Consider the following 13,609-nt stretch of genomic DNA (forward strand, 5'->3'; position numbering starts at 1 on the left):
CATGAGCACTTCTTAAGTGACCAAATGAATAAGTGGTTTCTATTCAGATGTTTCTCAGCTGGACCCGTTACATCCCTGCCAAGCTGATAATTGCAATGAGACCACACTTGATTGAATGAACAAACATCCTGCTATTTAATAACTTCACTCTGTGAAATCACCTAGTATAATAACTGGTTAATATTGGCTATTGAATGCTTAATAATCTTAGTATGGCCCCTTGGTTATTTCCAAATCCCTGGAAAAAACAAAAACAAAAACAAAAACAAAACAGAACAAAAAAACAAGATCTGAGCCCTACCCTGCAGTGAAGTATAATAGTTCGGTAATGAAGGGCAAGTAACACTTGAGTTTCCGTTCCCCCGTTTATGAGGCGAAGCCGTGGAGAACTGCCCCACGAGGCTGACAGGGAGCACGCGGGAAAGTTGCCCACGATCCCATAACTAGTAAGTAACCGAGGCAGGATTCAAACCTGACTCCTCTGGCTCCCTCTAAGCCATTTTCTGACGCTGAAATCCTAAGAGGCCATCTAGGAAGGTAGTGAGAAAGAATCAGGAGTTCATTGGGGGAATTAAATCAGGAAAGAGTTGTCCGGACTGAGCCCCACCGTATCTACCAGCGGCCGAAGGCTAGAACCTCATTCTTACCTTTACGACTCAGAAACTGCCCCCGGCTGAGTTACCTTGTAATGAAGGTCATGCTCACAGGATGTGTAAAACCAAACCGAGGGGTTCAGAGTAAAGGTGTGATTATCCTAACAAAGGATACTCATTTTTAACTAACATCCACTATTAGTTGGAGGCTGGATGTAAGAAAATGCTTAACAGATGTAGGGACCCCTGCTTCTTGCTCAGGTGCCCATGAGTGAGGCAGGGGGCGGACCAGGGGACAGGAGTGTCGTGCTGATGACAGCCAAGCAGGACACATCCTTTTTTTTTTAAAGATTTTACTTATTTATATTTTAGAGAGGGAAGGGAGGGAGACAGAGAGAGAGAGAGAAACATCAATGTGCAGTTGCTGGGGGCCGTGGCCTGCAACCCAGGCATGTGCCCTGACTGGGAATCGAACCAGCGACCCTTTGGTTCACAGCCCGCACTCAATCCACTGAGCTACGCCAGCCAGGGCTGGACACATCCTTTTATAAGGCTTCTAAGGGAAAAGCAAAGCCCAAATTCACAAAATTTACACTGAAAATAACAGAGACTGGAATGCTTTTATTCCAAAACGGTTATTGAACTTAAAAAAAAGTTTACCAAAATAAGCTACATAAGCATATCTGCTGAAGGACAGGTCCAGCCACGATTTTCATTTAGAATGACGCGAAAATTCAAATAATAGGAGCACGCAGGTTCCCGCCTTCTACTGGTTCATGTGTGTGCGTGCTAGAGCGGTGACCACGTTCCTCTCTCAGTGTCACGCAGGAGGGTTATAGGAACAGAGAATGCCGAATGTTTACACAGCTCATTACAATCTTTTCTGTGTTACCTTCCCCCTTTCTTTCAGTCCCACCTTTCATCCAGCCTTTCGAGTTCCCGAGATTCTCCATCGGACAGCGGGTCTTCATCCCATGCGTGGTGGTCTCCGGGGACCTGCCCATCACGATCACCTGGCAGAAGGATGGCCGGCCAATCCCCAACAGCCTGGGGGTGACCATCGACAACATTGACTTCACCAGCTCCTTACGGATTTCCAACCTCTCCCTGATGCACAACGGGAACTACACCTGCATAGCCCGGAACGAGGCGGCGGCCGTGGAGCACCAAAGCCAGCTGATAGTGAGAGGTGAGTGGGAGGCGTGGCCAAGGCAGACGGTGTGCTGGACGGATGGCAAAAGCGTCAGTATGGTGAAAGTACATGGCTGTCATTCCATTAAAGAATTACACGACTGTAGAGACCAACTGTGAGCTCCCCTAAACTCCAAGCCAAGGTTTCATCCACCTAAAAAATGAAGTTTCTTTTTTTACTGCATTGATTGGGGTGACATTGGTTGATAAAAGTGTGCGGGTTTCAAGGGTACGACTCAAGAAAAAAGAAATGTGTGAATGGGAACATGGGAGCTTTAGGACTTAATTCATCAAATAGGGCTTTCCTACCAAGGTAACCCGGTGACCTTTGAGTACCGAAGTCCAAGAGCTCTTGCTGTGCTGTATGTATTTCATGTAGCACTTCTTTATAATATTATTTAGTTTGATAGTTTAAAAAATATTTGTCAAAGCCGTATACCACAGTTTTCCTAAAAAAATGAAAAAAGAATAGCTTTTTATATTTGTTGTTTTAGTTTTGGAAATGTGATTTTCTTTGTTCCTGTCTTCAGTTTAGCATTAAATCTGTCACAATTTGGGGGAGGCTACTGCAACACTAATTAAATTAAGCAAACTGTGAGAATGTTTACGCAAAAATTAAAAATAGGGTAGTCTAACTTGTAGAAAACATTGGCAGGGGTCTCGGTAGATCTAACATGTAGGCACCAGTCTTACTTCCAATCTCCATCCAAGCACCAAACCCCCATTTGGGTTCACACTCCTCATCTGCAAAGCGAGCAGCTAGTGTTCTGCGAGGTCTCCTGGGCACAGATAGTCCGGGCTTTCATGGTTCTCCGAGAGCTGTGTGCTTTCATCTGCCAGTAGTACATCATTCACCCACATTGCTGAAGTAACTGGATGAATTTAAAGATTTACATTATTCATTATTTGCATCTTAAAATCCCCCGACATTGGGCTCTCAGTGTAACTACCAGGAGGGGATGATTTTCATCATCTTGAGAATAGTAGGAGACCTGGGCAGATTCTTTCTTGAGTAGTAGAGACCTGTGTTCTCCCTCAGTCCTTAAGCCTGTCCCCATGACAGCTGTCCTTCCCGCCCAACAGAAAAGTCATGAGCTTTCTGTCTATTTGCCAACAAGAGAAACTGAAGCATGTGGACTCGTATGGAGAAATTAACTGTGCTTTTGTAAAAGAGACTGTCCATGAGTAAATAATTAAGAAAATTTGTCTTCATTTAGATACAAACTAAAGATACAAATGACATTTTTCCCTTCATACCGTGAGCCTTTGAATATAAGACTGGGGATACCTGAATTTTCCCATTTTTAAGAACCAACTTGGTATCTGTTTCCTAAATGTTGTCTTTTTAAAATCATTTTTATTGCTATTCTATTACAGTTGTCCTAATTTTTCCCTCTTAGCCCTCCTCCACCCATCCCACCCTCCCCAACCCCACAGTCAATCCCCACACTGCTATCCATGTCCACGGGTGGAAAGAAGGGGGCGGGGCTTACAAGAACAACTGACTCTTGCTGCATCATCTGTAGAGGGTGGAGCACCATGTCCTCCATGCAATGCACCCTGAAGGACCCAGGTCAGAGGACAGAAATGCCGGACAAAAAGGCACACGGGTGCCCTTTGCATCACTTCCCCCTGCAGGAAAGGCAGCGAGGCTTTAGACGCAGGCAGAGGTCAGATACACTGAGATGGAGCCTAGCCACGTGGGACGATACAGTTGATCACATTCTGAATGACGGCTTCACGTGGTTGTTCTCCAGCTATGTTCAGTAAGCTGCTGTAACATTAGCATTAAGGCTCCAGCTTGGAGCTCAAACCCTGAGAAAAAAAATGTGCTGCACGAGCAGCGCAGTGACTGGAGAAGTAGTCGAGGGCAAGGTGACGTGGGGCAGTGGCCCATCTGGACTTCACCACGGAGTCTCCCGGGAGAGTGAAGAAGTCACCAATGACTATTTTCCGGCCCCAACAAGCCCCAATTAAATCATAATCTTTGGGAGCAGACCCATCTCCCACATCTCTGGGTCATTTTTTTCCAAGAATCACCCACAAATGGCTCTTAAATTTTGTCACACATTAGAATTTTATAGGTAGCTCTAAAAAATTCTTGATGTTCAGGCTGCAACCCATACTAATAAAATAAGCCTCTTTGGAGGTGAAACCCAGGCTTCAATAATTTGTAAAATCCCAAAGTTGATTCTAATACGCAGCCAAGTTTGAGCCCTAGCACATTGGGTAATTGGAGTATGTAGCTATTTTAGAAGTCTAGATATTTTTTCTAAATGCAGATTGGTCCACGGTAACTTTAACCAGGTCAGTGACATGGCCTGATTTATCTTTTTAATTATCACACTAGCAGCTGTGTAACGAATGGACTGGTCCAGAAAGCAAGGATCATAGCTAAGAGGCTATTTCCAAAGTTCAGGCAAGATATCAAGTGCCCTGAATGAAGGCGGGAATGGTCAAGGTAATGAGAAGCAGTTGGATATGCAATAGGTATCGGAGGCAAAGCAAACCAAGCATGTTGATTAAGTGAATGTTGCAAATGAGGAAAAGAAGAATTTATAATGAAGGCAAATGGAACTGTCTTCAATATAAGTGGGGAAGATGCAAGGAGTAGCAGTTGTGACAAGAGAAACAATAATGTGGGAGAAACAAGAGGGTCTAGACCCAAGGCACTTCAACGTTTAAGGTTCCAGCATAAGAGGAGGGATCAGCAAAGGAGACAGAAAGAAGGAGCAGCCAGTGAAGTAGGAGGAATTCCAGGGGACTGTCGGGTCCGTAAAACAAAATAGAAAATGTATCCCGAGAGGAAGGTAATGAAGTCTATCAAATCCCACTGGAAGTAGAAGAGGAGAACCAATAATTGGTCATTGAGTTTAGAAAGACAGATGCTATTTGTCACCTTGAAGAGTGGCGTGGCTGCAGTAAACGCATGATTAGTGGGGCTTGAGGGGGGTGAATGAATGTGTGTGAACTCAAGGGAAGACAACTATTTTCATGTTTACAGGGATGTTGCTATGGCAGGAAGCAGAAAATGGAGAACTTAGAGATGGACATGGGCCGAGGGTGTGCTGATGGGAATGAGTCGATAGAGAGGGAAAAATACGTGGCAGGATAAAGAGGAGACAATTACAGTATCAGAGTCATGAATTAACGAATCAGGGTTGAATTCTTTGCATCCGTGGGACAGGTGCAAACTGGTACAGTAATAACCATAGTGCGAGAGGGGCCGGAAGGTAGAACCAACAGACATGGTTGGAAACTTCAGGGAGGCAGATGTCGGGTCCACTAACTTGAAAGACAAATTTAAAAAATTATTGAATGGGGCCATCAGAGAGTGATAGGTAATGTATTTATTCTCCTGCCAAAAACAACTAGAATATTGGACAGAAACTTACAAAGCAACCACTTGCAGGCAGTGGAACAGGCAGCACAGGACTGTGACTCTAAGAGAAGGAAAGTATGTGAGCTGAACTCCCAGCTCACCCCGGGTTTCTGCCTGCAGCACTTTCCAAACCGTGGCAGGGAATGTGCAACCTAAATGGATTAGAGTGACCTTGCTGGGTGGGGAAAACAGGGATGGGAATTCCGTGGGAATTTAGAGCTATTGGTGCTCTGGGTTTTGCAGGGCAAAGCACTGGAGAGTAAGGAACTATCCAGAAGTGAATGCCTAAAAATTTTTATACGGTTTCCTTAGAGTCTTTAGCTGATCACTACACTTCACATGCATATGGTGAGACTCCATGAAATCTAGCAGAGGACAAAAACCAGGAGCATGTGAAATGAGTAAAGATTTCAGAGGTTACAGAGTACTGAAAAATGTTGGGATTCTGACTAACCAGAGTAGGGAACACATGAGAAATTCAGTTGAAATCTGAGAGAGATCACATATTAAAAGCAGGGCTAGTCTTACCCTGGAATAAAGGCTACTCTAGACCAGCCCTTAAAAAGCCTAAAGAGAGCCTTGGCAGGATAAAGCTTCTCCACCATCAAATCAACTTTCTTCAGGAATAACATTTGACACTCTTAAAAACAAAGCAACAAAATCCAGACTCCCGATAGAACGCAATATCCACGAAAGTCTTGCACACAATTACTAAATAAGTGAGGAAGCAGGAAAATGTGAGCCATGAAGACAAGAAAGAAAAATTTTTAATTGACTAATGGACATGCAGATGTTAGAATTAGTAAGCAAGGTTTTGAAACAGCTATCGTGTCCAAGAATTCTAATGAAAAGATGTACTCAATGAGTGAAGGGGCGAATGCAAGAAGAGAGCATGATTTAAAAAAAAAATGTACCCAAAGGAAATTCTAGATCTGAGCACAATATCTAAAGTGAGGGAATCACAGCATCTGTTTAATAGGGTGTTGGATATTGCAGAACAAGGAATGACTGAACTTAAAAGAGGGCAAAAAAATAATCCAAAAATTTTCACAGAGAGCTGAAAGACAAAAACGTGGTAAACAGTGCCTCGGAGAACTTGGGACATTGTCAAGCCATCCAGCATATGCATCGTAAGAGTCTCGGAAGGAGAAGAAGGGAAAATATGTCTACTTGAGTAATAATTGACTGGAAAATGTCCAAATGTGATGAAAAATATATGTCAACAGACAAAAGCAATCAGCAAAATGCTAGAAGAATAAGCACAAAGAAAAAATCATGCCACAGCACATCATAATAAAATTGTTAAAAACTAAAGATAAAATATTAAAAGCTACCAGAAAAATTAGACTCATAAAGTAAAAGCCAATCAAAACCTCAGACTGTTCGTCAGAAAAAAAAAATTCAGGCCCAAAGAGAATGAAACAGTATCTTTAAAGTGCTGAACCTGGACAAAGGAGGAAAAATATTGTCAACCTAGGATTCTATAACCTGCAAAATGTATTCTTTAAAAACCAAGGAGAAATAAAGATATTTTGGACAGGCAAAAGTTGGGAAAATTGAACTCCAACAAGATTTTGCAACAATAAATATTAAAGAATGTTCTTGAAACTAAAAGAAAACAAACCCAAATGTGGAAACTGATCAAGAAGGGGCATGAAGATCTCAGGTTATAGTAAATGTGTGACTAAATATAAAAGACATTTCTTTATTTTTATTTTTTAAAAAATATGTCGATGTTTAAGAAATAATATTTCAGTGTGTGATTTATAACATACAAAAATAAAATATTCAACAACAGTATCACAAAGGACAAGAAGAAGGAAGAGGGAAATTCACCATTGTACAATTCTTCCTACCTTATGCGTGAAGTGGTGTAATATCTCTGAAACAGATGTTGCTACTTAAATCTGTAAGAACATTCTAAACTATTGAGCAATTACCGAAAGTAAAACAAATAGGTATAGCTATTAATTCAATAAAACAAGTAAAAGAGAACATAAAAATATATTTAATTAAGCATAAAAACGTTAGGAAAAGAGGGAAAGGGTAACAAAAAAGAGACAGAAAAAAATGAAAACAAGTAGATGGAAAAATACTTGCATTAAGTATAAATGGACTAAGAACATCCACTATAAAGCAAAGGGTGTCAATAACAAAGCAAGATTCAAGTGCATGCTATCACACTTTTAATATGAAGGTATGGTCCCATCACCTAACCGGTAGAAGGGCCTCCCAATTATTCTCCATTGGACAGATGAATAAAGACAGGACACAGGTGTGCAGCCATGTTTTGTGAAGCCCCTGAGGAATAAACAGCACCAGGTAAAACACAGAGACTGCCACTGTCGGAGTGTGCTCATTGGCTGGCTTGATGCCTGGAAGCAGCACGTGCTTGCGTAGGAAGCGATGGGGAACTCTACGTTGCCTTGAACCCATTGCCTTGAGGGAGAGGACCTGTCCCGTCACAGCGGACAGGCTGTGGCTCTGCAAACAAAAGAGCCAAGGGAGGGTCTGCTGGCCTGCAAACCTGACTCCTAGGCCCTTCCCTGCTTTCCTCCTTTTCTCTCTGGTTCCCCTTTTACCCCTTATCATGATTTCAACACCGATCCGCTGTGACTTTGGGACCTGACTGAGAACTAATCAGTGAAAGAGGACACAGGGTAATCCAAGTACCAGGCAGTTAATGAGAATGATGGCCTTGGGAATACAGCCAAAAGATAAAAACACAACATTTTTTCTAAAAGATTTTATTTATCTATTTTTCAGAGTGGGAGAGAGAAAGAGAGGGAGAGAAAAATTAATGTGTGATTGCCTCCCACACACCCCACACTGGGGACCTGGCCTGCAGCCCAGGCATGTGCCCTGACTGGGAATCGAACCAGCGACCCTTTGGTTCACAGGCCAGCACTCCACCACTGCCATGGAGCCACACCAAGACAAAACACAATATTTTTATTGTTATTCTGTTACAGTTGTCCCATTTTTCCCCCCTGCCCTCCTCTGCCCTTCCACCCCACCCCCCATCCCCATAGTCAGTCCTTTTTGAAGAAACTACAGCATTTGGGGATAAATTCAATGTGTAAATGGAGCCCATAACTACAGCATTTGAGCTGGGGTGTAGAATAAATGCGTGTGATAGAAATGGAACTTGGGGCCCAATTCCTAGTTATTTCTTCAGTCACAGTCATATGGGCTTGGGCCATTATAAAGCTTAGCACATTTTTTATAGCCTGGATCACCGGGAAGATTTACACAGGCTTAATTTAAGATAAATTAACTGTTAGAAGGTAAATTAAGAAAAAAAGAAAAGAAAGGAAGTCTTCCCTCTCATGTGTGTGCCCTGTGGCTTGCACTGGCAGTGGACCAATGATCTCCCTAGTGTCATACTCAGTTGGGTGACCTGGGCATTAATGAAGCCATTTGGAGGGAAAGTACTGGACTCAATGACAGAGCCACCTGCCCTTTGGTTCATGTTGTTGGCTCTGCATCAGAGGAAAGCTGCCAACGTGAGGATTTTTTTATCAGTGATTTTTCTCACGCTTCTTACACCCTATGATGCATTTGTTGTTTCTGGCTTTTAGTGATGAGTTAACACAAAGAAAAACAAATACACTATCTAAAAGGGTTTCGTTGACTTTTATTTGGCAGGGAAAATAAAAATTAGACAAGTCTGCTATCTTGTTGCTATGTTTATTGATCCAGTTTTTGATACCATATCCATGCCATCATTTTACCTACCTATTCATTCTCCCAACAAATGTATATTAACGTTAATTTTAGAATAGGTGTTCTGAGTCTTGGGGGTACAGTAGTGATCAAAACAAAGAGGCTAAATCCTGCCCCATGGAACCCACATTCTGGTGGAAGAGAGAGACAAGAAACCAACAAACAATGTCAGGTCTCTTTCCACGTGCCCTATGAGAGTGAAGATTGGCGAGAGGGCTAGGAGTTACAGGATGGACAGTGCAAGCCATTCCGGAGAGTCTGAGCAGAAACTTGACTAGAGTGAGGGACTCAGTCACAGAGCTCTCTGTAGGGAGCAAGTCTCAGGCGGACAGACTAACAGATACCAAGACACTGAGCCAGGACTGAGTTTTGTGTGTTTCCAGGACAACGAGAGACCAAGGCACTGACTGTTCAGTAACAGAGGAGAGTACGTTGCAAAGACAGGGCCAGGCCCTCCATTCTGGGTGTGATGGAAGTCATGGGATGTTCGTTTCCCGTGTCTAAATCAAATGTTACCTAGACTCTGACCAATTACCATCTCGACTAAATGCCACCCGGTAGACAATGGCAATATTTATTTATGCTGGCCCCCCAGCTGCCACCACCAAGTAGCTTTCAATTGTTTTGCCTTAAACAAAATGGAATCCTCATCCCAGTTCACAGCTAGGGAACCCTACATTTATTTGGAAAGATATAGCTACTTGGACTGCACCTAAGATTGAAAATACCTGTCCTATCATAAACATACTATTCCCTCTTGAATAAACAGATGCAGCCAAAGGTCACACTGTATTTTAAACAACCCTCATGTTCAGCAATATGACCAGGAAACTTCCTCAAAGCAGTCTGACTGAGGTTTCAGATACTATCAGGATATGTGGGTCTCGTGACAGGATTTGTGTATTTTAGAATACCTCTATCTATCATCTCTCTATATGCTTCAGAGCAGTGTATGTCAAAAATGACATGCTTTGCCTCTTGGGACACGATTATTTGAACATATCCCTTCCTTCCCTTTAATCCTCCTCGTCCCCCCTGGAAACACCTCTCTATTAGAAAGCCGAGTATATTAGCAAATATCCTCACTATAACATACCAGATGAGTTGTCACGAAGACAAAAGGTAACCAAAAATATAATTTTAAGAAGAGGAAACCAGCAACTTTGGGGAATTACACACCCAAACAATCTAGAGAATTTAGAATCTTTGGTTTTGTCGTAAGTTTTGGCCTGAATAGTGACAGTCCTAGAGGCTCCGCCACCTCCCACCCCCAGTTCCGTGTCTCTGTGGCCAGAATCCCCACAGTGCTTTGCTCTCTTCTCTCGGCGGTGCTTCTGGGACCTTGAGTTGTGGGGTCACTTTGGTGTGAGTTATTCACTGAGCCATGCCAGTTTGGACAAGGTCTACTTCCTTATTTTATAAACCAGAATAATAATATCAATTTATTTATTTGTCCACTCAAAAAGTATTTGCAGCCCTGGCTGGCATAGCTCAGTGGATTGAGTGCGGGCTGGGAACCAAAGTGTCCCAGGTTCGATTCCCAGCCAGGGTACGTTCCTGGGTTGCAGGCCATAACCCCCAGCAACCGCACATTGATGTCTCTCTCTCTATCTCTATCTCCCTCCCTTCCCTCTCTAAAAATAAATATAAATAAATAAAATCTTTTAAAAAATATTAAAAAAAAAGAAGTATTTGCAGAGTGCTTTCTGTTTCCTAGCAGAGTGCTCCATACTGGAGATATGATTGTTTATGAGAAAGGAATGGTTCCTCTTTCAGAACACACAGCCCGATGTAGGAGATGGGCAATGAAACTGGCCATTCAAAACAAGCCTGTGCTAGGATATTGCAGGGTTCTGTGGAAACACTTAAGTTCATCCACAGCATCAAAAAATGTGTCCTACACTAGGTGGGCTTTGATCTATGTAAGTAATAATAATAACAATAATAAATGAGGATTCATTAAACCGAGAAATGCAGAAATGTGTGAAGGCCCAGCAGCAGGAGCAATCATGGGGGCTACAAAACAGAGACTTTAGAATAGTTGGAGCAAAGCCCAGAAGAGGGGAACATCAATAGGTGATGCTGGAGACCAGGAATACAAGTCATAAAGAGACTTAAGTTATTGTAAGAGTCTGGACTGTATCAAGAAACAATGGAAATGCACAGGTGATTTTAAACAGGGAAGTCCCAGTCACCTAGCTTGGGTGTCAGAAGGATGCTCAGGCCCCTGTGCAGAGAACGGATCCTAGTGGGGCAGCAGGTGGTAGGTAGGCCAGTTTTCAGGCTGTTTCAGAAACCTGGGTAAGTGCCATCACCAGCCTTGTCACAGGCTGAGTTCCTCCGAATGAGAGTGTTGGGTACAGAACTGACTGCTGATCACGTATTTGAGATGTAGTTTCTGGGTCACAAAGTGAGAGAATATGAAAAAAGGAGATCAGAAAGGGAGAAAAGCCAATCAAAGGTGTTTTAATAAGCTAGTTGCCACTGTGGGCAGCGGGCTCATTTGTAGTGAGTCGAGACCCTCCAAGGAATCCCATAGAACGGTGGTTCTCCAAGCGTGGATTCTGAACCAACAGCCTCCGCCTGACCTGGAAGCTGACTAGAACAGCAGAATCTTGGATCCCACCTCAGACATGCTGAGTCAGAATTTCTGGAGATAGGGTTGGGCAATGCGTGGTTTAGTCAGCTCTTTGGGTGATTCTGATGCTCCCTAGTGTTTGAGAAGCACAGGCATGACCATGTCTCAGAATTGTCCTACAGATCGCAGAACTAGGGTATTTATCCCATCTCCTGTCCTTCAGGGATGTATGATTGTCCCCCACATTTCTGGGCTGCATCAGCAATGGTGAATAAGCATTGACAACTTCAGAGAAGGTCCTGAGACAGCAAAGAGACAGACACTCATGGTCTGGTGTAGTAACCTTGGCGAAGTGTGGGGAACTGTCCAGCCCTTGGGGTGCTGAAACCAGACAGGCAGTGGGTATGTGGCGCTTCCCCACACACTCTATCTACCCATCATGACTAGGGCATGGCAGTGAAGAGACACAGCATTTGAGGATATGTGATGTGTTTGCCAAGAATCATCAGCACCTGACACGAAGAGATGAAAGAGAGGGATACGAAAGATAATTCTCAATTTTATGGGCCATTTCCATCTGTAATTACCTTGCACATACAATATGTCAATGGTTATTTCCCATGCAAACCTCTTTGATCAGTTCTTAAGTGACATCCCTTTGGATTAGGACCAAATTAAGGGGAGTGGTCATGGATCAATTATAATTAGACGTCCTTCCAGGGGAAATACAAGAGATTAGTTGCCTGCCCATATGACAAGGGGTTCCTTGCTCTCAGCAGAATTCGAGCCAAGCAGAGCACAGAATGTAGATGACTGCATATTTTCCTTCCACCTGGGCAGAATGAGTCTGGAATAATGTCTTAAACTTTGTAATTTATCCTAGAGGTTGATGGATATTTTTTTACTAGAAAACTTTGCAAATTACCTAGCACTTTTCCTAGAGATAATTTTCTCAGCGTGAGAGAGTCATCCCAGATCATGTTATTTTAAATATATTTACATTTTTTAAAATATACTTGTCTCAGAATACCATCTAAATGGAGTAAAATTGCTTCCTGGCTAAGCAATATTGAAGAGAGACACTGACTGTGTGACTTACTTAATTTGCAAGTTCGGAACTGTTAGATCTGGACCTACCTGCATTGCCCAAATTAACCAGCAGTCCCACAGCACCTGCTATCTTCCCGGCACTGTTCTGATAACCTTTATCATCTTAATTCATTGGATCCCCACACCAATCCTGAGGGCGATATAATTGTCCCTCACTTACATGCGAGGAAAATGAAGTTAAAAAATAAGATCATCCAGCTGGGATAGCGGAAGTGGAGATCCAACCCAGGTGCTCCGCCCCTGGCCCCGTACTCCTAGACTTCTTCATCGTCTCTTCCAGAAACACAGCAGTGGGTTCCAGCGCCAGCTGCTGCTGGTGTCTTGGTTCGTTCTCTCCTCCTTGCTGTTTCCTGGCCAAAGTGATCTTCCCTAGGGCTCATATAATTTCGATGTGCCTGCAAGCCTCTCACTATGTGTACATATAGGGCCACGTTTCTGTTTCAGAGTAAAGACTTCTAGCAATTGCAAGGCAGACAAGGTTAGCTTTCCAAGGAACTATGGAAAGGAGAGGAAGAGCACCCACATTTGCTAAGGGTATAATATGTATGACATAATCCACTTTCTGTCACATAATCCTGCCTCATGGAAAGCCCATCCCGTAATTAATCATTGATCTGCTGGAAAAAATTATGAGGTTCTAACACCTTCAGATGCTACATTTCCTTGAAGACTCTGTATCTTTAAGAGAAGACTTGAATACTCTTAAAATCACAATACCTTCACTCAAAGCATTTGCTTTAGCCTGGCAGGTATGTTTTCAGCGGAGTATGTGTGTATGTTTCACATAGAGATGGAATTTTCGAGCGCCACACAAAACTCACCAAAGAGGCAGCTGCTTAATCTGCTTTTTGAAACAGCTACACAATGAAGGCATCAGGGTACCTCACTTCAACGAGCCCCTGTAGTCCCCCTGTGGCCAAGACAGGTGCTGACATCAGGAATAACTGTGTGTCCTCATCAGGTCTTTGGGAGAAGCTCAATAACATGCTCTGTTCTTTATTTCCTTTAGGGAATGTCTTTTCATTCTGC

At 43.0% G+C, this 13,609-nt stretch overlaps 1 protein-coding gene across 1 annotated transcript in view; it reads left to right on the forward strand.

Moving 5' to 3' along the window:
* Window positions 1-13,609, forward strand: part of DSCAM (DS cell adhesion molecule) — a 542,830-nt gene that overhangs the window by 344,634 nt on the left and 184,587 nt on the right. The window contains exon 10 of the mRNA XM_045852387.1: window positions 1,504-1,782. Within this exon, the coding sequence (XP_045708343.1) occupies window positions 1,504-1,782 (279 nt within the window). The remainder of the gene's footprint in view (window positions 1-1,503; window positions 1,783-13,609) is intronic.

This window comes from Phyllostomus hastatus, unplaced genomic scaffold (assembly GCF_019186645.2).
Source record: "Phyllostomus hastatus isolate PE091 unplaced genomic scaffold, TTU_PhHast_1.1 phas_contig_948, whole genome shotgun sequence".
NCBI lineage: Eukaryota > Metazoa > Chordata > Mammalia > Chiroptera > Phyllostomidae > Phyllostomus > Phyllostomus hastatus.